Raw genomic sequence first — 24,668 nt, 5'->3', positions numbered from 1 at the left:
TGGGCCTAGAACATACTGTCAGACCTGAACCTGAACCCACAGTCATTGAACGGAACACAGCTGATAAGATTGAACTCTTTAGGGTAAATATCTCCTTCAGCCAGAGTTTCCCACCCTCTTCTCTGTGCTGGTCACTCTCTGGAGTGGGGGCCATTATGTGCACTATAGAGACTTGAGTGGCACTCCTGGTTTCCACCCACCAGATGCCAGTAATGCCCCCCACACACTTACCCCACTTGTGACAACCAAATGTACTCTAGTGGGGAGGACACAAGGGATAACATCACCCTGGTTGAGAACCCCTGGGTGAATTTCAATTTATTCTTCCTAAGGCCTTTTTTGAAGGCAACAAGGAGGCTCGTATGTGGCCACGGAATCATCAGGAAAAACTAATATGCTTCCCTCAGAGAAACCCCCGTCTATTCTCAGCCTTCCCTTGATGCTTTTCACAGATTCCATAGGCTCTTCAATATGAGGCCTCTTTCTTTTTCTTTTCTTTTTTTTTCAATCCTCTCCCAAGGACATTTTTCCATTTTTTGTTCAGATAGAGTGGGAGGGAGAGAGAGAGAAACATTGATGTGAAAGGGACACATCGAGTTGCTGCCACCCATATGAGCCAACCAGGGCTGGGGACAAACTGCAACCAAAGTACATGCCCTTAGCAGGAACTGAACCTGGGTCTCTCTGGACCATAGGCCGACGCGCCAACTGCTGAGCCAAACTGGCCAGGGCTGAGGCCTTTTTCAATGATACAAGAAACCATGTTGCAGTAGACATTGGGCCCGAAGTAGCCCCAGCTCCCCCACAGGAGGAAGAGCCTCTTTGGGGTGGGGCCGCTTCTGGTTGAACCATCCTCATCCCCTCCTTGGTGCTAGAGGGAGAGGCAGCGGTGAACAGGCTCCCCCAGCTGCATGGTTTTTGGTTTTGGTTTGGTTTGGGGGTTTTTTTAATCCTCACCTGAGGACATTTTTTCCATTGATTTTTAGAGATGATGAAAGGGAAAGGGAGAAAGAGAAACATCGGTGTGAGAGAGACACATCGATTGCCTGCCTCCCACATATGCCCTGACCAGGTCAGGGGATCGACCTTCCATCCAGGAATGTGCCCTTGACCGAGAATAAAACCTGAGATCCTTTGGTCCTTGGGTCGACACTCTAACCACTGAACAATACCAGCCAGGGCCCCAGCTGCATGTTTTGGCTCCAGTGGCCTGGGGATAGTCCTGACTGTGCCAGAGACCTCAAGGTGGGGGGCCCACTGCTCTAACTTGGTCTCCTTTCTGTCACTGTGCCCCTCCACCCCTTCACTCAGCGATTTGCATGACCAAATCATCAAGACCATCAAAGGATTGCCCTGGCAGGGTGAGGACCCCCGTAGGCTTCTCCAGTCCCTCAGTCGGCTCCAGAAACCCCGCACCTTCATCCTGTGAGTCCCCCCAAGGCTGCGGGTGTCACCCCCCCACCCACAAGTGCAACGACTGCCTCTCCTGCTCCTGGGACCCATGACGCTGAATCAGCTGCTACAAATGCTGCGCTCTGTCTTATGGGTCCATTCTTACACCAGCAGTTGCTTAATTTAATGGCCTTCGTAATACACCCACCACAATGTCAGCTGTGGCCCAAATCCCCAACAGCTCCCTGGTGTCTTGCACAGCTTCGCAGGAACACAGTTTCTAAGTCTCTACTTCCAGACATACAGAACAAGGCTTGCTTCCTTACCTTTTCCTGCTGAGCTCATAAAAAAGTTGTCGGAAATAGGGTGTTTGATTTTGTGGCCCTGCTTTGTGTGGACGGCAGTATGGTAGGAAGGACCCAGAAACCACATAAACTAGGTTTGGACTCGGACTGCCTCCCACTCACCATCTGGCCTGAGTGCTCCAAACATTCAGCCTTCATCTACAAAGCAGGGGTGATGGTTTTCATGCCCATAGCACCAGCCAGACAATTGAGGCTGGCCGAAAGCACAGGTTGTACCCTCAAGGGAGCATTTCCAAATACATTTTTATTAGGCCTATTTCACCCCATGGGGATTAAAATGAAACCTGACACACATGAACCCTCACAGCCGTGCATTGTGCAAATCTGTGGGGCCCTGTCTCCTCAGCTGGTCCTAAATACGAGCCAAGCTGCACTTTTTAAAAAATTTGTTCTTTTGTTTCCAAAAGATCGGCTTTTATTTTTAACTTTGCGCCAGCATAAGTTCAAATGGTGCTCCTTCCTACCCAGGCCCCATTTCAGTGTTTTGCTGGGGGCTCCAGAAGGGGTTCTGTGGGCCTGCTTCAAATCTGCCAACGTGTAGCAAATAGAGCTGGGACACCTGGTAGGCATTGGGACCTTCCAGGATCCATCAAAGCTCCTCTCAGGGTATCCCCATTGTTTTGTGAGATCCAGCAGCTGCCCCGTAGCTGGCCCTGTGCAGATGCATGCTCTGCTGTGTGAATTACCAGCCCGCCTCTTCTGCTCCCTGGACATCCAGGTGGCTCCCGGACCAGATGCTCCTGTCACCCAGGGAAGCCACTGTGTACAGAGTACAGCACAAGCACCCCCCAGTCTTGGAGAGGCAGTGGCGGTAGCCTCGTTGCACTTGTGCTTCTCAACTCTCCGTTCTCTCTGCTCTCGCTCCATCTAACCTGCCCGGTGTGGCTTGCTAAACTAACCCAGATCTAGACCTCATGTTCCTTCTGTTCACAAAACCATTTTTAATATTTTTGACAGGAAAAATAAAGGTACCAAACAAAAGCAGATCATTCCAAAGGTAAACACCTGCGACGCCGTCTAATGCTGCCTTGCTTTTGTCTGTCTAGAGCACCTGGCTCAAGTCATTTCCAGAAAATGGGGAAAGGGGGCTGGCTTTTAACTTCTCTGGCTCTCTTACTTCCTTCCTCTTTCCCTCATCTCCCCCTCGCCCCAAATACTGTCTCCTGTTGAGATAATTTAGAGGTGTCTTTGTTTGGGTTTCTTAGAAGTAGAATTTGTATAAGTGGTGTATAGTGGGAACTCCCAGGAAAAGCCTGAGAGGGCACTGGGGTAGGACCGAGCAAGGAGGTGGGCTCAGTCTATTCCATGGGGATCCCAGGAGCATGAACAGCACCACAGAGTTTATGCTATTCAGAAGCAACAGACCCTTCTGTCTTACCCCACATCAGGGGTCTTTAGCTACCTACCAGCCACCTTCAGGAGATGCAACACCTCCTGGGTATACTGGGAGAGGAGGCCCTTCAGCCAGGATGGTCCCACCAGGTGGGGACAGCCAAGACCCCGGCAGCTGACTCTAGGTAACGTGCACCCAGGTGCCATGTCTCGCCTCCACATACAGCATGCAGACAGATTATGAAGTTCGTAAAAGAGTAAGAGCAGCCTCTAGTACAGTCAGCAGAGGGATCAATGCAAGTCCTTCTCGTCAGCCAATAGTAAGGGTCGGCAATCCTTGAGCTGCACAGAGAGGCTAGGCTCATGGCCCTTGCCTTCCAGGCACTTGGGCTTCAAAAAAAGGCTGTAATCAGCCTTCACAAGACACAGCCCAGGCTCAGTCCTGCCAGGCCCACCTGCCCACGCTTTCCAGTAGCACAGTCGTGAAACCAGTACTAAGAGCTACTACCCACAGGGGCATTGCCCTGGCTCCAGAATCAATGCCTCCTGGTGCCCACTGGGGCCTCAGGAGGGCAGGCCAGACCCTGTGTGTCTGTCCTAGAACCTGTTGGACTCTAAGTCTCTGAAGCTCATCATCAGTATGACCCTGCACGACCGTACAACCAAGTCGCTGCTGCACCTGCACAAGAAGAAGAAGCCCCCAAGCATCAGTGCACAGTTCCAGGTGGGTGGCCTGATGTTCACCTGGTTTAGCCAAAACAACTCAACACAGCAGCTGATCATTATCCCAGGGTTCCCACCCCTGGCAGTGCTTGACATCTGGGGCTGGATCCTTCTTCCAGATGGGGCCATCCTGTACATTATGGAATGTTGAGCAGCATCACTGGCCTCCACCCACCAGATGCCAGTAGCATCCTCCAGTCCTGACACAACCAAAAAGTCTCCAGATATTGCCAAATGCCCCAAGGTAGACAGAATCACCCCTGGTTGACAATACCAAGTTTTTTTAAAAATCACAAGTCAGCGTGTGAGTTAATGTAACCACTGAGCTGTGTCCTTAGCTCATGTTTTCCCTTGTTTCCCTAGCTGTGAGGCAAAGAGCTGGGTGACCCTAGGAAGATGGGAGCCATAGGGATCCCCCCAACTCCCTCATTGGCTCCCTAGGGTAGTGCCATCTCTGTTCAGAATGCCCAACTGTTAACCCCCCATGTTCCACATCAGCACAGGCTTCCCTGGTGATGCAGACAGGCAACCTGGATCCCCTCTCACTAAGAGGCATGCCTCGGGGCCTCAGCTAAGCACCCTGTTTCTCTTTCCCCAGACATCCCTTAACAAGCTCCTGGAGGCACTGGGAAAGGCAGAGCCCTTCTTTATTCGCTGCATCCGCTCCAACGCTGAGAAGGTTAGGGGCTCCTATGTCTCGGGGAGATGAAGGCCAAGGTCTGGTGGCCAAGGGGGGTGGGACAGGAAAGGCCTCAAGGAACCAAGTGTTCACGTAAGTTCTGGGAACGTAGACAGAGTGCCGTGGCCAGCAGTGGGGGCTGGGAGGCAGCAGGAGGCAGCAAGGGCAACCACAAGCAGGGATGACATCTGGAACATGAAGGGGCCCCAGAGAAGGTTTGCTCGAGGACACACAGGTCTCAAGTGCTCTTCAGATACATCCCAAAAGTGGCCAATACACAGTATTCCTGAAGGGAGGGGCCAAGGTTGTGCAGCAGGAGCACAGAACCTGCTGCTCGTCAGAAGTTCCTTTAAAGAGAGGGCACTGGTGGGGCTCTGATGGCAGGCTCAGCCCTCAGTGCCAGCTTCCTTCGCCCCAGGGGTCTACTGGGACTTTGCTGGGGGCCATTTGGAATCTAGGCTCCCTCTCTGGTACAAGTGACCCCCAAGCAGGAGACCCTGGCAGCTCTCTTCTCTCATACCCTTTACTCTTCCCATTTCTGGCTCTCCCCTGCTCCTGGGATGCTCCACTAACATCCAGAGCCCAGCTTCTCCCTGCCAGGTACCATGGCTTGTGTCCTCTCCTCTTCATCCCTTCCTGCCTTCCCATCTTCCCAGTGGTGTCTCAGAGGTCTTTGCCCCCCATTCGTCAGCTTTGGGCAACCCGGGAAATGCTCCATCAATACCTGCTCTGGGCAAGGGCCCTGCCAGCAGGGGGTTCTTTGGGGGGGGGGGCTGTCTTGTGCTTTGTAGGGTATTAAATGGCATCCCTGGCCTCCCAAGAGCCCACCAAATGCTGGAAGTAGCACCAGCCTCAGTTGTGACAGCCCCATCCCCAATGCCATTCCCTCCCTTCCATCCACTTAAAATAATACCTATTGGCACAGAGGTCACACCTCTGAGCTCCAGGCTTAAAGCCCCCTGAGCCAGCATTGTCCCTGTAGCAGCATGTATCCCCCTACATCCCTGTCAGCCCCTCAGCCACCCCGTCCTTCTCTGGGCCTTCACCCAGCTTTCCTTACCCTCCTCCTCCGCCCAGGTTACCCTCTCTATGACACCTCTCACAGGGACCCTGGTAGCATCCACCCCTTCATGCATACCTCTGGCTCCCCACCCCCGGACTGTGTTCTCCTTTCTGTAGAATCCCCATTACTTACTCTCATACCTGACACAGAGTATACGTTCATCCCAGGTTTGGTTTGGGCCCTTAGAAAAGAACTCTTGGCATCACATTATCTTAAGTTAGGCAGTAAGGAGTGGCATCTGTCTCCTGGACACTAGGGATTAGAACAGATCACATACCAGGTTTTCTAAAAAAAAAAATGAATACTCTGAGCACCACTGCTGACTGGCCTCATCTCTATTCCAAAAAGCATGTCTGGAGCAAGGAAAGGTGGATCCTCAGGTGCCCATGGCTGCCGTCCAGACCAGCAAGGGCCCGTTGTGTGCTGGACCATGTCCATATCTAGAATCCCACAGGAAGGACCTTGTCCCACAGCTCCCCATCCCCAGCCGCCTACAGGCTTGGACATCTGGCCACGGGCACCTGCCCTGATTGCTTGTATCCCATTTCAGAAAGAGCTGTGCTTTGATGAGGAGCTGGTGCTGCAGCAGCTGCGCTACACAGGCATGCTGGAGACTGTGCGGATCCGGAGGTCAGGCTACAGTGCCAAGTACACATTCCAGGTAGGCTGAACATGTGTGGCTGCCCATGACACAGCAGAAGGCCAGGGCCAGACACCTCGCGCTTCCAAAGAGAATGCTGCTCAGGAGTATGAACCCATCAGGTTACTTTACAACAGCACTTCTCCACCTGGCACCGCTGGATCATTCTTTGTCATAGAAGGGCAGGTTTCCTCAGAAGTATCGAGGCCCAAGCCTTAAAGGATGTAAGGTGTGAAACCAAGCCAGAAAGAGGGATTTGCACAAGCAATCCTTGTGCAGCTCTGCCCTTTATTGAGCACCTTCTGCAATACACACTGTTATACCCAGTTCTTTTATTCTGCCAATCAGCAGCAAGAGGGCCCTGTTTTCCTGATACAGAAACTGAGGCCCAGGGAAGTGATGACCTCAGAGATGACTCCCTGGGCATTCTCAAAACACAAGGGATCACAAGTAACTTCACATTGGTGAAGACCAAATTATAGAGCAGTTTCTTAGTCATGGAACCACTGACACATGGAGCTGAGTCGTTCTCTATGGTGGGGCCATTTTGTGCACTGTAGGATGCTGAGCAGCATCCCTGGCCTCCACCCACTCGATGCCAGGAGCACACTCACCCTCTGCCCCAAAGTTGTGACAACTCAGGATGTTTCTAGACATCACCAAATGTCCCCAAGGGTCAGCATGGCCCAGGTTGAGAACCCCAGGTTCATGACACTAGCTGGCACCAGCTGTGTGGTGCCTGAGTGAGCAGTGGCCCCAAAGCCAGAAGTGGCAACACCTGATCTCTGTTCAAACTTACCCAAATGGCCTTAGGGATGTAACTTTATCATGGTGTGCCTCTGTTTTCTTATCCACAGAATGGAAATATTATCTTTCTGCCATGGCTAGTTTTGCTCAGTGGTTAGAATATCAGCCAACCGACCAAAGGGGCACAGGTTTGATTCCCAGACAGGGGCACATATCTGGGTTGCAGGTTCGATCCCTGGCCCTGGTTGGGGTCGTGTGGGAAGCAATCAATCAATGTGTCTCTCTGATCAGTGTTTCTTTCTCTCCCTCCCTTCCTTCTACTCCATCTAAAAAAAACAATGGAAAAATATCCTCAGGTGAGGATTAACAAAAAGAAAAAAAAGAAATATTATCTTTCTGAGCCTATATAAATAAGAAAGACAAAATTACAGAAAAGGGAGAAAATGCTAGTGTGTTTTACTAATGACTGGCTCTTAAAATTTAACATAATTGTTTTCTTAAGAATCACACGCCTCCAGTTATGGTCTAGCCTTCTAACGAGCCATAGTCTGTAAGCAAGGGTGGCCCCATTTTCTGGGCACTATCCCCAACAGTGCCAGCACCAAGCAGGGCCTCAATAGCCACTCACCAACTGACTGGAAGATCCAGTGCTCTGTGTCTACAACCGTCTTTCTTGACTTTTAGACTATCAGAAACTCCAAGATTTTAGCTTTATCAATACTGTTTATATCAAACTAAGTTTTGGCTTTGGAAACAGCTTGATGAGGGAATTGGCATCTTAGGTGGTGATGCTTACGCGGATTCTTCTTTCTCTGCCAAAATCACTCAGGATTTCACAGAGCAGTTCCAGGTGCTGTTGCCCAAGAACACCCAGCCTTGCAGGGAGGTCATCTCTGCCCTGCTGGAGAAGATGAACGTCGACAAGAAGAGCTACCAGATCGGAAAAACCAAGGTCAGCATTCCCTCAACTGGGGTGCCTGCAAACCTGTACCCTGCCGTCATACACTGAAAAATAAAGGGTTCTACTGAGGAAGTGTGTTTCTTGGGACCCAGCACATTATTTCTTCCTGGAAGGCAGAGGGTACACGTATGGCACTGGGGCTCAAGCATCAGGCCTGTTTCCATTTTCCTTACATGTAGGCTATAAACGATCACATCATTCGACAGGGTGTTCAGGGGCCAGGCAGTAACTACTGTGGTGTCTGGCAGTTTTCTTTCACTCATCTTCCCTCCAGAAACTCTCCTACCACTGGATGTACGTTGATTGCTTCTTGTCCAACAAGTGCCAAGGTCAACTCCCTGTTATAACCACCTAATATGAAAAATACCTTCATGGTTCCCCAATACATGTGACCTAGCAATTCCACTCCAAGATATTGACCCAAAATAACTAAAAACATATTCAGACAAATACTTGTACACACATATTCACAGCAGCATTAGTCACAATCACCAAAAGGTAGAAACAACTCAAGTATCCATGAGCTGCTGAATGTATGAACAAATTGTGATCTGTCTACACAGTGGAATATTACTCGGCCCTGACTCAAGGATGAACCTTGAAAACATTACACTGAATAAAAGAAGCCAAACACAAAAGGCCACATAGTTTGTGATTCTATTTAGATGAAGTATCTCGAATAAGCAAATCCGTAAAGACAAAAAGCAGATTAGCAGTTGCCAGGGTCTGCAGAAGGAGGAATGGTGAGTGACTGCTCATTGGGACAAGGTCTCCTTTTGAGGTGATGAAATATTCTGAACGAGATAGAGGTGATGGTTGCACAACATTGTGAATGTCTAAGTGCTGCTGAATTGTTTAAATGGTTAATTTCATGTAATGTGAATTGTATCTCAATACATTTCAAAAAAACACTCCCGCCCTGGCTGGTTTGGCTCAGTGGTTGGAGCGTTGGCCTGCGGTCCAGAGAGACCCGGGTTTGGTTCCTGCTGGGGGCACATACCTCGGTTGCAGTTTGTCCCCAGCCCTGGTCGGTCATGTGGGTGGCAGCCACTCGATGTGTCTCTTTTACATCGATGTTTCTCTCTCTCTCTCCCTCTCTCCCTCCCGCTCTGTCTGAATAAAGAATAGGAAAAAAAAATAAAAAACCACTCCCCTTGGTTGGGTCAGTCAGCACACACTCTCAAGGTGGCTGTGCAAACCTAGACTCAGGGTTTCTGGGGGTCTGGCTGACCCCCTCCTGTGTCCGTCTGCCCCCTAGGTTTTCCTGAAAGAGACAGAGCGGCAGGCCCTGCAGGAAACACTGCACCGGGAGGTCTTACGGAAGATCCTGCTCCTACAGAGCTGGTTCCGGATGGTGCTGGAACGCCGGCACTTTCTACAGATGAGGCAGGCAGCCATCACCATCCAGGTATCGCATGAGCTGAAAAGCCTAGGTGTGGAGGTGGCCAGGGTGGCTCATGCCTGGCCTCTGAACACCTGCCCTGCTCTCAGGCCTGCTGGCGATCCTACTGCGTTCGACGGGCTCTGGAGAGGACACAGGCAGCTGTTTACCTCCAGGCCACGTGGAGGGGCTACCGGCATCGGGTGGCCTACCAGCGCCAGAGACAGAGTATCATCCGCCTGCAGAGCCTCTGCCGGGGGCACCTGCAGCGCAAAAGGTAAGCAGAACAGGGCCCTGCCAAATGTTCCAGAAGCCAGAAAGTTTACTTATCCTAAAGCTGCCTGAGATACAGGTAGAAGTGTCAGAATACCATTCTGAATGTAGGGAGGCTGGGAAGGGACTGGTGGGAATCTAGCCATCTGGCCACACAAATCCCCAGAGAGACATCCCAGGGCTGGTGGACGGTGCTTACAGCAAAGCCTCAGACCACCATCAGCTGCATTTGGTCACCACCAGGGAACCCTGCACCTGCCCACCCCAGGCCTGTCAGTGGAGCACCTGCAATCAGAAGGGGAAGGTTTAGGCCACCCTGGACCAGCCCACAGCGGGCTTCCCTTCCACCATACACATATGGAGCTTGGATGTCCGCCGGGCCAGGGGCCCCAATGGAATTCAGGGGTTTCTTAACAGGCCTCTCCCTACAACAGACCTAATGAAGTTTCCCCTGAACTAGCCAGTAGACCCTAGGGCTACTCCTAGGACAGGGCCACTCCCCAGTATCCCCCTTTCCTAGCTGAGGAGATTCCACCTTTCCAGAAGCATCTCTGAGGGCCAGAGACTGTGCCTGGCCCCCCAGCCTGTAAGCAGCATGGGGGTCCCACCAGAGCATGGCTCAGAGGCCCCTAACAACCTGGGAGGATTCTAGGAGCTGCAGGTACATTTTTTTCCTGAACCCACTCCCTTTACTCTCCTTGCACCAGCTTCCACCAGATGATTGCAGAGAAGCAGGAGGCAGAAGAGAAGGAGAGGGAAGCCCAGCAAGCCTCAAGGGACGAAACTGCAGCTGGTAGGCCCAGCCTAGAACTGTCGGAAGACGACAAGCATGCGACACTGGAGCCCACGGTGTGGCTGAGCCACAGGCCCCCAGCAGAGAGTTTCCACCCTGAGAAGGAGAGCCCCAACCCAGAGAAGGTTCTCTCATCCCAGAAAAATGCCACTGAAATTCATGAGAAAGTGTCCAGCAGCCGGGAGAAGCGTGAGTCTCGGCGGCAGAGAGGACTAGAGCACGTGGAACTCCAGAACAAACACATCCAGTCTTGTAAGGACGAGAGTGCCCTCAGAGAACCTTCTGGAACGGTCTCCCCAGAGGAGGAGCACCTCCCCCAAGACAGAAAGGAGAGCAGAGAAGATGAAACCCTCTCGGACACAGAGGCAGAGATGGAAAACTCTGCTCCTAGAAATCAGCCCGAGGGGCCACCTCAAGTCACACCAGCCTGCCATGTCCCCAGAGAAACCCTACAGGCACCCCAGGACCGCATGGAACGGCCCACCAGCCTGACTCTGGACAGCAGGGTCAGCATACCAGCCCCCAGCACCGCCCCCAAGGACCCAGAGGACAAGAGCAAACTGAGTGGTGGCCCAAGGGCCCTGGAGAGGCCCGAGAGCCCTGGAGGCTCCACCCAGATTCAGCGGTACCGAGACCCGGCCTCCGAGCGGCTGGCCAGTGCTGTGGAGCTCTGGCGGGGCAAGAACTTAACGGCTGCTGGCCAGAGCATTATGCTGAGCCAGTCACTGGACCTCAGTGAGCGGCACCGGGCCACGGGGGCCTCCCTCACACCCACAGAGTAAGCCCCACACCCTCCTTTGTCCTAACCCAGTAGTCAGGCCGTGTAGGGGACTCACGGCAAAAGACCTGGCAGCAGGACCAGTCCCACATGACAGTGCCTGGTGCCAGCTTGTTCTCTGGGTGGGGCTGCCCTGTGCATTGTGGGGTGCAGTTGTCCCCAAAACACGAGAGCAGCTCCATGTTCAAGAGCTGACACCAGGTGTGTAGGGCCCCAAGGAAGGAGGAAGAGGGGTCTGGCAAGGATGAGGCACCTGCCCGAGGCTGCCTTGCTGGGGTTTGACAACCCTGACTCCTGGGGTTTCCCACTGAAATAAGCTGTGTTCATTCAGAAAGCACCTGGCCTCAAGAGACAAGGCCCCTCTGGTCAAGGGCTCCACTCCCCACCCCAGGAAACTGGGCCCCAGTTTTCTTATCAGTGATTGGGGGTGACTTGCTCAGGAGCTGGAGGAGAAACTCCCACATCTCAACACACCCTGCCTGACCCTAACTTAGCTAAATATTGTTGACTCCAAGTACCAGACCATTGTCCCAGAGGCCCACTTGGCTGAAGAAAAGAAGAGTGGCCAGTACCTGGGGCTAGCTCCCTCTCTGGGTGAGGCTGCCCCATGCACTGTGGCTGCAGAGCAGCATCCCCAGTCTCCACCCACCAGATGCAAATAGCATTACCTTCCAGTTGATAACAACCAAAAATACATCTGAACTCTTTCTTGTCACTAAAAGCCACATTTCTGTGATCTCGCAGGGAAAGGCGCATTTCATTATCCACCAGTGACGTCTCCAAGCTCCTCCCGGCCATGGCCCAGGTCAAGACTCAGGTAACACTTCAGGTTGCAGCTCTGTCCCCTCGGGGTCCAGGCTTACTTCTGCCCCAAAGGGCGGCCTAAGAGAGAAAAGAAATCAGTGGACAGAGCACACACTGATGCAAAGACCTCTTGCTTTCCTCCAGCGAGGCTACCTGCCTTTGCTTACCCAGCCCTATTCTCTCACAGCCTCTGTCGGAGAGTGTGGATGGCGAACCCAGCACAAAGAAGGCAGCCATCCAGAAGAAGAAGCTGGGCGATGCATCGACTGGCACAGACTCAGGGCTGTCCCCAGGCCCCCAGGCTGACTCTAAGTGAGTGTGGGGTTTAAGGGTGGGCTCAGGCTTCCAGTGTTAGAGTGGTCTGGTCTAAACCAATGGCATTTATGAAACTGAGTCAGCCAGGTGCTTGCTCAGTAGCAGTTCTGTGAAAAGAGGCCCTTATGGGGTCCACGTCCTGGCAGCATCTGGGTGAAATGATTCCACTGAAGCCTAGAGCCAATCTGTGTCACCTCCTCTGGGTCCAGACAGACGAGTTCCACTTGGCTTTTTATGGAATCAGAACCAGCTACCCCGTTCCTATCTCCAATGCCTCCTGGGTCCTCCGATAGAAAATTTAGGCCAAGCCTTTGTCCCCAGAAACTCCTGCCCAAGTGCTTTGGATGGTTCCATCCCAGGGCAGAGAGGATGGGCTGTGGAACAGGGAAGCTTTGATCCAAAGAGGCCAAGGAAGGTGAAGAACAGGCTGTAGTAGGAGGCAGAGTCCCCCACTGTAGGGAAACCCCGCCACCAAGGCAAAGAACCACTAATAGGCTGGCTTCAAACAATAGAAACTTATTCCCTCACTGTCCTAAAGACCAAAACTCCAAAATCCAGGTGTCAGCGGGCACGCTTCCTCCAGAGGCTCTAGGGGAGGGAGCATCTTTCCTGCCTCTTTCAGCTTCTAGGGACTCCAGGCATCCTTGGCTTGTTCAATCTCTGCCTCTGTCATCACTTGACCTTCTCCTGTGTCATCTCTTTTTCTGTCTTTTTTTTTTTTTTTTTGGTACATGCCCCTTGCGGGAACTGAACCCGGGACTCGTCTGCAGGCCGATGCTGCAACCACTGAGCCAAACTGGCCAGGGCTCTTTTTCTGTCTCTTATAAGGACACTTATCGTTGGATTTAGGGCCCATCTGGGTAATCCAGATGATCTCATCTTGAGATCTTTCACTAGGTGTCTTCATCCATTCATGTTGCTTTAACAAAGTACCACAGAATGAGCAGCTTCAACAGCAGGCATTTAGTTCTCACTGTTCTGGAGCCTGGAAATCCAAGACCAAGGGTGCCAAGCAGATTGGTGTCTGGTGAGAAGCCGCTTCCTGGTTCATAGGCAGTGTCCTCTCTGTGTCCTCACATGGCAGAAGGAGCCAGGGCAAGCTGTTAGGGTCTCTTATAAGGACACTAATCCCATTCATGAGGGCTCCACCCTCACAATCTAATCAGCTCCCAAAGGCCCCACTTCCTAATACCATCACATTGTAGGTTAGGCTTCAGCATATGAATTTTTTGTGCGTATGCCCATAATCAAAACCTTATTGAAACACTGACACCAAAATAGGAGATCACTGTTGTATACCTACAAAATTAAATGTAACTACATTATCTTGGTAGATTAACTAGAATTACTGAACCAATAAGGTTTTCTGTGATATAACACAAATTCAGGAAGTTTTGTGGATCATCAGTGTTGCTTTCTTCTAAATGAACACCCTTCTGTGAGTCTAGCCTTTCCTGCTGTTGGCTAGCACAACGCTGTTGAACAACCTACACAAAGACCATGGCTGAAAACTGGGGATCTTGTAGCAAACTGGACATTTTACATCCATAAAATAAGGTTTTGGATTTGAACTAGTCATTTCTTTCCCTTTTTTTAATTTTTTTTTTTTTATTGATTTTAGGGAGAGAGGAAGGTAGAGGGAGAGAGAGATAGAAACACTGATTAGAGAGAACATCAATTGGCCGCCTCCTGCATGCCCCCCACTGGAGATCAGGCCCACAACCTGGACATGTGCCCTGACCAGGAATCCAACCAGCGACCTCTTGGTGCATGGGATGATGCCTAACCAGTGAGCCACACCGGCCAGGCTAACCATTTCTTTTTATGTTTTTTTCTTCTTCTTTTTTTTTTTTTTATCCTCACCCGAGGACATTTTTCCATTTTTTGTTCAGGTAGAGTGGGAGGGTGAGAGAGGAACAGAGAGAGAGAGAAACATCGATGTGGAAGGAACACATGGAGTGGCTGCCACCCGCACAACCGACCAGGGCTGGGGACAAACAGCAACCGAGGTACGCGCCCTTAGCGGGAACTGAACCCGGGTCTCTCAGGACCGCAGGCTGACGCTCTAACCGCTGAACCAAACTGGCCAGGGCTCTTTTCCTCTTCTAAGGATAGATGTAGTAAATCTCTAGCCAAAGGCACGTTGATCCCTTCATAAGCCCAGCCCGTCATGATTGCTGAGGTGACACCTGGCAAGCAGCATACAATTAGGCACGTGGCATCAACTTCAGCATATGAATTTGGGGAGACACACATTTGGTCACATCTGCAAAGACCCTTTTCCCCAGTGAGATCATGCTCATAGGCCCTGAGGGTTAGCACATAGACACAATTTTTAGGGGTCCATTATTCACCTCACCACATATCAGTAGCCACAGTACACAACTTAGTATTTCTTTTTTCTTTTTTTTTTTTCCCCCTAACCTTGTGCCATCAAAGCACATGAGGAAGACAGGGTGATTTTATTTATTTTTTATATGAAAATGGAGTCAGCATCTGCTTTTTCACCTGAATCCTCCATCAAGTCATGAAAAATGACCTTATTTTCAGTAGTATCCAGTTCCATCAATAACATAGAAAAGGGTTATTTATCTTTTTATGGTAAGATGACCCTTTCTTTGGCCTCCCATCTGTTTTCATTTCCTGAGGCTTAAACAGAACCCCTTACTTTCTCCTTCAGGTCCACATTTAAGAGACTTTTCCTGCATAAGAACAAGGATAAAAAGTACAGCCTAGAGGGCATGGAGGAGACAGAAAACTCAGTCCCTGGGCATGTCGTGCTGGAAGCCACCACCATGAAGAAGAATCTAGAAGGTTGGTCACCTGAAGTCTCAGGGATGAACAGCAGAGCCACTAGGGCCACTGGAGACATCCATCCCCAGGTGGGGCCTTGGGCACACAGCCTCAGGGCTGGTTTCCAGCCTTGGAGGCACTTCCTGGTTGTGGATCCCAGTTTACAGTGGTAAGGGGTCCTGGCTCTCTGTGTTTGGTACCGTGCTTCAAAGGCTGACCTGTGTCTTCCCCCAGAACTCACCCTCACTAGCCACTCCTTCCCAACAGCCCCATCAGGCCACCAGCACCGCCACACCACTAGCGAGAAGCACCCCAAAGAGACAGGAGGCAAAGGGAAGAAAAACCGAAACCTCAAGATTGGCAAAATCACGGTGTCAGAGAAGTGGCGGGAGTCAGTGTTCCGCAAGATCACCAATGCCAATGAGCTCAAGTACCTGGATGAGTTCCTGCTCAACAAGGTAGGCCGGCAAGAGTTCAAGGGGTCTGGGGACAGGCATCTGGGCCATCCTAGAATGGCTGTCATCAGCTAGCAAAGTTTTCAGAGCTACCTTAGCAGGCTGGAAACAGGAAGTCCAAATGCATAGTTCTAACACACAGAAACTGATGCTTTCTGTAAACCTGGCCTGGCCTCATGCAAGACCGTTTGTAACTTACATTCATCTTGGTCAGCACAGATACAGTTCTCCCTCAGTATCTGAAGGGGATTGGTTTCAGGACCCCTGTAGATACCAAAATCTGGGGATGTTCAAGTCCCTTCTATTTTCATATGGGCTACAGCAGGGTCTGCCTACACATCGCTTAGTCATGCGGATTCAGCGTAGTGCTCGGCATGTAGCAAATTCATGTTTTGCTCTTTGGAACTTTCTGGGATTTCTTTTTTGTTCCTAATTGGTAAAATCTATAGTTGCAAAATCCAGGGATATGGTGAGCCGACTTTATTTACATTTCGCTGCAAAATGTCTGTGGTTCTTAATAGGGGGCTAGATACAATGTGTGGAACCGTGTTACAATCCAAAGCGTCTGATTCTGGGATGAGCCTGTCCCAAGGGCCATGTGAGGGGTTGTAACCTATGCTGCAATTGCTTCACACATGCACATGCACAGATGTGGAGGTCGGGTACCCAACAGATGCATTTTATCCTGTGGCTGCTGGCCAGAAAATTTGAAATCTGCAGTTAGAAGACACTTCATTTGTTGTATTGCAGTGACCCTTGGGGGCAGTTGCCTCAGTTGCTCACACACACAGGAAAACAGAAACACTGAGACCCAGAATAATGTTCTGGGCAGGATACACCTATGTGCCACCAGGCTCTCTCTAAGTCCACCATCCTCACTGTGGCTCAGTTGTGGCCCAGCCATGGCCACGAATTTCTTACTTTATTTAGAATAAGCTTTTACAAAATGCATTGGGTGTTTTGGCTGATACTGATTGAGCACTTAACTTGTGCAACGAAGTGAATGGCCTCATGGTGTTCACTGTTCCAGCTGTGGACAGTCTCGCAGCAGACAGAACAGGATTTGAGAGCTTCTCAGAGGCACAGCAAGCTGACAGGGACCCTGCAAAGGGTGGATGCCTCGTGAAATAATCAGGCCATTCAAGGCAGCCCTGGTCCTGGGGCATGGCCAGGGGTCAAGTGCTTGTGTGGTGATTCTGCCCTCAGGGGACACTTTGCAACATCTGCAAATGTTTTAAGTCATCATAATTGGGGGGTGCTACTGGCATCTCGTGGGTAAAGTGGGTAAAGACCAGGAGTGCTGCTCCCCTTCCCTAAGTAGTGATCCAGCCCCAAATGTCAACAGTTTAGTTTGAACCTTGACTAAATGAACAGGAGAGAGCAGGTTTGGCCAGAGGGCCTGGATTTTATCCTGTAAGCCCAGGGAAACCAGGGAAGGGCTTGGGATGGGGCAGGGGGATAGCTGCTCAGATGCCCAGCCTGAAGAGACACAGGGTCTCTCCCTCCTTTTCCCTCTACAGATAAACGACTTACGTTCCCAGAAGACTCCTATCGAAAGCTTGTTCATCGAGGCCACAGAGAAATTCAGGAGCAACCTCAAGACCATGTACTCTGTCCCCGTATGTGTAACTCCCAGCCCCAGTGGAAGGCCCCAGCCTTCCCCAGGATACACCTTGCCCTATCCCACCCCATCAGTCTATCCAGTGGGGTCACACCTTCCATCCTTGCAGAACGGGAAGATCCACGTCGGCTATAAGGACCTGATGGAGAACTACCAGATTGTTGTGAGCAACCTTGCAGCCGAGCGTGGTGAGAAGGACCCCAACCTGGTCCTCAACCTCTTCCAGTCACTGCTGGACGAGTTCACCCGAAGTCATACCAAGAATGATTTTGAACTGCCCAAGGTAGGTGATGCCACTCTGAGTGTGGGCAGGGTGTCAGCATGGTGTGGGGAGCTGGCTGGAGAAGGGGTTACCCCAGGGGCCCACACAGACCTGCCTTTGTGCTCCCTCACAGCAAAGCAAAGCTCAGAAGAAGAAGCGGAAGCAGGAACGTGCTGTGAGTATGAGTGTACACATGTAAGTGTGTGAGTGTGTGCAAGTTAGCATGTGTTTTCCCGCTTAGCCTTAAAGAAACCTAGTTTTGAATGAGTAGCCCCTGGCCCTGAGATGCTGCTCAGCACCCTCCTTGGTCCCAGGTCCAGCAGCACAATGGGCACGTGTTCGCCAGCTACCAGGTGAGCATCCCCCAGTCATGCGAGCAGTGTCTCTCCTACATCTGGCTCATGGACAAGGCTCTGTTCTGCAGCGGTGAGTGTCCCAGAGCTTCAGCCCCCCACTGTGCCCGCAACCCCCTACCATGCTCCCAACCCTCCCCAAACTCTTGATTACCCACTGTATCCCCTGACCCCACTCTGTACCCTCTCACCCCTCACAGTGCCCCCTAACCCTGCCACCATGTTCCCAACCCCTTGCTGAGCACCAGGGTCTTCACCCAACCCACAGAATGGATCTTTCCAGAATACTGCCCTAGCCACATCTCATCCACTCACACACCCACCAGAGCAGGTCACCCTGTGTCCCACCTCTGGGCCTTCGTACACACTGCCTGAGCTGCTGGCCCTTCCTGCATGTTCCAGGGGAAGCCACTCAATCCCACCAGCAGACCCTGAGATGGCACAGCCCATTATAACCCAGCTGGCCCTCGGTCAGGTGGACAGGAGGTAACCGAGCCATGACTGGAGACCAGTGAGCCCTCAGAGGCCTGGTGAGGTCTAGGTCTCTAGCACTTGCATTTTCCTGCCAGGAGCAGCCAGGCCTGGCTTTCTGTTCAATACAGGGTCTCCTCCTCTCTCTTTGGGCCATGTGTGAGGAGTTCTCCATCCCACATCTGCCATAAATACCTCAGCATATCACTGTGCTGAGATAAGGATACACCCAGATGCCAACTCCTTTTTATCGAAGCTGATTTCTTCTTTCCATGCATTACACTCCCTTGGTCTGGGGTTGGAAGAAACCTAAGCAGCATTACTCATACCACTGTCACAAGCCAAATGTTCCAGGGCTGCCTCCTGACAGGACTGAGGCACAGGTGCCCTAAACCCTTGCTCCTGTCACGCTGGCCAGGCTGGCTCTGAGGCCACTGATGACCACCAGCTATGAATAGCTGCCCGCACAGCCCCCTGCCTGGGAATCAAGGCAGAGATTTGTGCGATGCAAGTTTAGAATTCAATTGGCAGTCCCCTCCCCCCCTGGCCAAGGGGACAGGCAGCCACGGGAGTCTGGGGTCCCTGAGGCTCCACCTGTGACCACCCTTCCCCCTACCCCACTATGACCTCCTAGTCTGCAAGATGACCTGCCACAAGAAGTGCATGCACAAGATTCAGACCCACTGCTCCTATCCATGCGGGAGGAAGGTGAGCCACTGTGCCGGCAGCATTCCAGAACAGCCCTAGGTTCGGGGCCAGGAGCCCCCAACCAAGCATACCCAGTTCTGCCTGAGCCCCTAAGGCAGGAGCCAGGCTGTGTTGCATCTTAGACCCTGGCCCTGCTCTTCCTTCCCTCCTATGGGTGGTGGAGGAAATCCCCCCTAACTATGCCCACAAGGAAGGCGGGGTCCCGAGCACTGGGGCAGCAGCAGGAATGGGGACTGACTGCTCTGAGAGCACCCATGGGTGCTCCTCGCAGGGAGCCCCTGCTGAGCGGCCACTGAGCTAACCTCTGCAGCCCAGCACACTCAGCAACCTGCAATGTGGGGTGAGGGACAGGGATGGAGCCCACAGAGGAGGCCTGAGGGGCAGCCAGGGAGGACAGCTAACCCAGGCTTCACCACCACCACTGGCATTGCAGAGCGAGCCAGGTGCTGAGCCGGGCCACTTTGGCGTGTGCGTGAACAGCTTGACCAGTGACAAGGCCTCAGTGCCCATCGTACTGGAGAAGCTTCTGGAACACGTGGAGATGCATGGTCTATATACCGAGGGCCTCTACCGCAAGTCAGGCGCTGCCAACCGCACGCGGGAGCTCCGCCAAGCACTGCAGACAGGTGGGTGCTATGGCAATTGGGGCCTGCATACAGGTAGGTACTCAGGCAGGTGGGCAGCAGGTAGGCACCATGCAGGGCTCCTGACTGTGCTGTGCTCATTGGCCCTGCCCACCCTTCCCTCAGACCCCTCGACAGTCAAGCTGGAGAACTTCCCCATCCATGCCATCACTGGGGTGCTGAAGCAGTGGCTGAGGGAGCTGCCCGAACCCCTGATGACCTTTGCCCAGTACGGCGACTTCCTCCGGGCCGTGGGTGAGTCTCACGGTGGTGGCAAGGGCAGTAGGTGGTTGATGTCAGGGTCATAGCTGTAAGCACGCTGTAGTCAGTCAGGGAGGCAGGACTACCCAGTTACAGCTCTCCTGTCCCCATAGTGTGTTGAGGTGGGGCTTAAAGAAACTGATACCTTGACCTCACACCTGCCAGAATGGCTGCCATCAACAAGTCATCAAACATCCCTGGCCGGTTTGGCTCAGCGGTTAGAGCGTTGGCCTGCGGTCCGGAGAGACCGTGGTTCGGTTCCCGCTAGGGGCGCGTACCTCAGTTGCAGTTTGTCCCCGGCCCTGGTTGGGCCATGTGGGTGGCAGCCACTCGATATGTCCCTTTCATGTCGATGTTTTTCTCTTTCTCTCTCTCCTTCCCATTCTATCTGAACAAAATATCGAAAAATGTCCTCGGGTAAGGATAAAAAAAAAAATCATCAAACAGAAATTGCTAAAAAAAAAACAACAAAAACAATTGCTGGCGAGGGTGTGGAAAAGAGGGAACTCTAGCACACTGCTAGTGGAAATGCAGACTGGTGCAGCCACTATGGAAAACAATATGGTGTTTCCTCAAAAAATTGAAAATGGAACTGCCATTTGACCCAGTGATCCCACTTCTAGGAATATATCCTAAGGAGCCTGAAACACCAGTCAGAAAGAATATGCACCCCTAAGTTCATAGCAGCACTATTTACAATTGCTAAGATCTGGAAATAGCCCAAGTTTCCATCAGTAGATGAGTAGATAAAAAAGCTGTGGTATATTTACACGATGGAGTACTATGCAGCTGTAAGAAAGAGAGATCTCTCATCCTTTGAGACAACATGGAGGGACCTGGAGAGTATTATGCTAAGTGAAATAAGCTAATCAGAGAACGACAAATACCACATGCTCTCACTTATTTGTGGAATATAATGAACAAAATAAGCTGATGAACAAACTAGACCCAGAGACATAGAAAGGAGTCCAGTTCAGACTGACAAACTTCAGAGGAGGGGGCCAGGGAGGAGGAATGAGATAAACTAAAGAATTTATATGCATGTATGCATAACCAATGGACATAGACAATAATGCTGAGGGTGGGACCAGGAGGAGGGTGTCTAGGGGGGGAAAGGGAGAAACATCTATAACAAAAATAAATTAATGAAAAAAGAAACTGATACCTTGGCCTTTCTAGAGCTGCCAGAGAAGCAGGAGCAACTGGCTGCCATCTACGCCGTCCTGGAGCACCTGCCAGAAGCCAATCACAACTCCTTGGAGCGGCTCATCTTCCACCTGGTCAAGCAAGTGCCCACTGCCACTCTCTATTTGGATGTTGGTCCCTATCAGAAGCCCCCACTGCCCACTCCCGGGCGGGTGTTCTCTGCTGGTTCTGCACCAGGACATGGGCGCATGTTAAGGGGTCTGGGAAGATCGCCCAGCCGCCTTCTAACTGCTGCTCACTGCACAGGGTGGCCCTGCTTGAGGACGTGAACCGCATGTCAGCCAGTGCACTGGCCATCATCTTCGCACCTTGCCTCCTGCGCTGCCCTGATAACTCAGACCCGTTGACCAGCATGAAGGATGTCCTCAAGATCACCACGTGAGTGCCAGGCCAGCCCCTCTTCCACACATGCTCTGGGTAGCCCTGCCAGGGACCCCTCCAAGTTCTTTCGAGGCTGAATAACAGAGGGTGAGGGCAGACCTCGTAGCAGTGAGAGCTAGCAGCAAACAGAAGTGCTGGTCTCCAGGTTTCTTCTTTCCCCTGAGCCACCTGCAAAAGTTCTCCAAAAGTTCCTCAAAAGAACTCAGAAGGTTGTCAAACATTAGCCACTAAGAGGACATAGTTTAGGTGACTTGAAAAGACAAGAACATATCACTGTAGGTGGTTTCAAAAGGCAAACACACCATGAAGGCCTGACAGTACAGCCCTTAGGCCACCCTTGTTACAATTAATGAACAATGACATTTAGGCAACAAGGAGATGAGCCTGGTCTGGCCCGACAGATTTGCTTCCAGCTTCTTTCAGCATGGTCTTTGCTCCATTCCTTCTTTTGTGATTGTAGTGATGGGAAAATTGAGTTGTGACTGCTTCTCCATCCAGGCTGAGTTCCCTCCATACTGACCGCTGCAGACTGAGTGTCCCCAGTACTGACCTTTCCAGGCTGAGTTCTCCCACCCAGTACTCAGGCTGGCCCTGACTACTGAGCATATGAGCTGCTGGTTAGAGTGCATGTTCTAGAGCCCTTGGGACCAGCTGGCTGCAATCCTTAGGACAAGTCACCCAACCTCCCTGCATTTCATACTTCTCTATGAAATGAGATCATCTCCACCCTGCAGGGTGACTAAGGGGTCACTTCACTCTAACCCTCTGTACATACTTTCTCCTTCAAACAAGGAGGCTTGCTGAAATGGAAACTCAGGCTCAGAGAGGTGGAGTGAGTCCGAGGTCACACTGCCAATCAGCTGGGGTCGAGATGGGAGCTACAACCATGTCACTGGATGCGTCTCTGCCCTGGCCATGGTGGTGTCTCTAGCCAGCACCTCCCTGGATCCCAGATCCCCAGGCCGGCCATCTCTGGGGAATGTAACTGAGTCACTCTCTCCACGGGCCTTCTCCACAGATGCGTGGAGATGCTGATCAAAGAACAGATGAGGAAGTACAAGGTGAAGATGGAGGAGATCAGTCAGCTGGAAGCCGCCGAGAGCATTGCCTTCCGCAGGCTCTCTCTCCTGCGACAGAACACTGTGAGCACACTTTGTGTGGTGGGGTCCTCAGTGGGTGTGGTTGGGATATGGCCTGGGTGGGAGTGGCCCGGTGAGCAGGGCTTGAGTGTCAGGGCAGGATCTCACTTCGCTTACCACACACCCCTGGCAACATGCAGTTTGGTCAGGGGCCACTTCCTACGTCAATCAAATGATCACCACCCTCTCTGTCTCTTTGCTGACTGACCTTCTCAGGGCAGTGGGAGATTTGTCACCCACTTGGTGGTGTTTCATCCTCCAGCCCTGGTCCTTGCTGACTCGGGCCCTACCCAGAGGGAACTGATCCCACAGAAGTGGCCCCAGAGTGGGAGATTTAAGATGGTGGGTCCTGGGGTTCCATGGGAGAACCCTGTCCTTGCCCCATGGTCAGATGTGGCTCAGTGATCATAACAACCGGTGTCTTCGTTATGGTCCCATGTGGTCACCCTCTATTCATCTCTCCCCCCAGCCATGGCCTCTCAAATTGGGGTTTTCGTCTCCCTATGAGGGGGTCCTGGTATGTATGCAATCGGTGGGCCCACCATGCATGTCTTCTATGCAGTGCATGCTGGGGTTCCCTTCTGCCCCTGAGGTCCTTGTAGAATAGGCCCATCATATCCTAACCTCTGGAAGTGCATGCCGGGGAGGCCTGTTGGCTGTTGACCACCTGTGCTGAGGACAACTAACCAGCTGTGCCTAGGACTCTCAATCCCCAAGAGGTCCCTGGAGAAGCCTCCCTACGCCCAGCCGTCCACAGCAGAACTAACCTTCCCTGGAGCTGTGCAAGCCGTCCTTTCTCCACCCATAAGCACTGACCCCACCCACCTGGAGGGACCGGCCAAACCTGCTGCTTCTCTGTTGCAGAACAAGAGCCCCACGGCCCGGGGAAGCGGCAGTGGCCCAGAGGAGCTGGGGGTGCTGCCAGAGGAGGAGGCAGCTGGCCACAACGAGGACCGGGAAAAGGAGATACTCATCGAGCAGATCCAATCCATCAAGGAAGAGAAGCAAGTGTCCCTCTGTCCCCTTCTTACCCTCATCTGCACCATCCAGCCCCCCGTCCATACATTCCTCAACTATGCATAGTGAACCTGGCCATTAGGGGGCCAATGGGCCACGCGCAGTCCTGCTGTCCAGTACCCACCTTGTGGAGTGCTGCTATCCTAAAACACAGCCTGAGGCTCTATTTCAATTTCATGCTTCACTACAGGGAACCATGGTGGCCCACTGGGAGAGAAAGGGCAACAGTGGTGATGTTCAAACTTTGTCTCCAAAGTGGCCTTAGCTAGCTAGAATGACACATTAATTTGTGTCCACTTGAGATGAGTGTGAAAGGGGGCTCTATTTAAAAATTATGCCAGGAGCCCTTGCCAGTTTGGCTTAGCAGTTAGAGTGTCGGCCCAGGGACCAGAGAGTCACAGGTTTGATTCCAGTCAAGGGCACATATCCCAGTTTCGGTTCAATCCCCAGCCTTTGTCAGAGTCATGCAAGAGGCAACCAATCGATGTGTCTCTCTCACATCAATGTTTCTCTCTACCTCTCCCTCTCTTCCCTTCCTCCCTCCCTCCTTCTGACCCTCCCACTCTATCTGAAAATCAAAGGAAAAATATCCTCAGGTGAGGATTAAAGAAAAAGAAAATTATACCAGGAGAACACATGTGACCCAAGGCACCTGGCCACCCTAAGTGTTACAGGGTAGGGCACTCCAGGCAGAGGAAACAACATAGGCAAAGTCCTAAGGCAGGAGCTCCTCACTCAGTATTGGGCCGGATACCTGACTTCCCCCAGTGGCCTGACACCTTCTTCCTGTGAACTTTGCAGGGCTGGGGGCATTTGGGACCAGGTATGCTTTGGAGGTGGGAGATTCTGGAGGCAGGGAATCCCATCCAGTACCAGGATGGCCTGCTCTGTCCCCTACTGTCCTGGCATTTTTTGTGGGATTGTCTTTCACCATGAGAACAGACTTGAACATGTGAACCCCCCTCACCCCCAGGGAGGATATCACCTACCGGCTGCCAGAGTTGGACCCTCGGGGCTCTGATGAGGAGAACCTAGACTCAGAGACATCAGCCAGCACTGAGAGCCTATTGGAAGAGCGGGCTGGGCGGGGGACCTCGGAAGGTCAGTATTAAGGTAGCGTCTGCTTTTTTCC

At 52.0% G+C, this 24,668-nt stretch overlaps 1 protein-coding gene and 1 pseudogene across 5 annotated transcripts in view; one reads left to right on the top strand and one right to left on the bottom strand.

Annotated features, from left to right (window-relative positions):
- MYO9B (myosin IXB) overlaps window positions 1-24,668 on the top strand; it is an 88,134-nt gene that overhangs the window by 61,678 nt on the left and 1,788 nt on the right. For 2 of the 5 annotated variants that reach the window (XM_036241969.1, XM_036241968.1), the window contains exons 15-40: window positions 1,312-1,425; window positions 2,715-2,754; window positions 3,691-3,813; window positions 4,411-4,491; window positions 6,105-6,215; window positions 7,771-7,893; window positions 9,161-9,310; window positions 9,394-9,560; window positions 10,264-11,127; window positions 11,872-11,944; window positions 12,119-12,243; window positions 14,927-15,060; window positions 15,307-15,497; window positions 17,015-17,113; window positions 17,225-17,398; window positions 17,511-17,552; window positions 17,692-17,803; window positions 18,836-18,909; window positions 19,343-19,535; window positions 19,659-19,787; window positions 20,973-21,078; window positions 21,246-21,377; window positions 22,399-22,522; window positions 22,989-23,036; window positions 23,384-23,523; window positions 24,510-24,637. In XM_036241969.1, coding sequence (XP_036097862.1) covers window positions 1,312-1,425; window positions 2,715-2,754; window positions 3,691-3,813; window positions 4,411-4,491; window positions 6,105-6,215; window positions 7,771-7,893; window positions 9,161-9,310; window positions 9,394-9,560; window positions 10,264-11,127; window positions 11,872-11,944; window positions 12,119-12,243; window positions 14,927-15,060; window positions 15,307-15,497; window positions 17,015-17,113; window positions 17,225-17,398; window positions 17,511-17,552; window positions 17,692-17,803; window positions 18,836-18,909; window positions 19,343-19,535; window positions 19,659-19,787; window positions 20,973-21,078; window positions 21,246-21,377; window positions 22,399-22,522; window positions 22,989-23,036; window positions 23,384-23,523; window positions 24,510-24,637 — 3,797 coding nt within the window. The remainder of the gene's footprint in view (window positions 1-1,311; window positions 1,426-2,714; window positions 2,755-3,690; window positions 3,814-4,410; window positions 4,492-6,104; window positions 6,216-7,770; window positions 7,894-9,160; window positions 9,311-9,393; window positions 9,561-10,263; window positions 11,128-11,871; window positions 11,945-12,118; window positions 12,244-14,926; window positions 15,061-15,306; window positions 15,498-17,014; window positions 17,114-17,224; window positions 17,399-17,510; window positions 17,553-17,691; window positions 17,804-18,835; window positions 18,910-19,342; window positions 19,536-19,658; window positions 19,788-20,972; window positions 21,079-21,245; window positions 21,378-22,398; window positions 22,523-22,988; window positions 23,037-23,383; window positions 23,524-24,509; window positions 24,638-24,668) is intronic. The other 3 variants (XM_036241972.1, XM_036241971.1, XM_036241970.1) reach the window with 2 other exon arrangements.
- On the bottom strand, window positions 13,651-14,418 carry LOC118616416 (annotated as a pseudogene).

Source organism: Molossus molossus, unplaced genomic scaffold (genome assembly GCF_014108415.1).
Source record: "Molossus molossus isolate mMolMol1 unplaced genomic scaffold, mMolMol1.p scaffold_m16_p_4, whole genome shotgun sequence".
In the NCBI taxonomy this organism is placed as follows: domain Eukaryota; kingdom Metazoa; phylum Chordata; class Mammalia; order Chiroptera; family Molossidae; genus Molossus; species Molossus molossus.
This window is presented reverse-complemented; position numbering and strand designations above follow the sequence as displayed.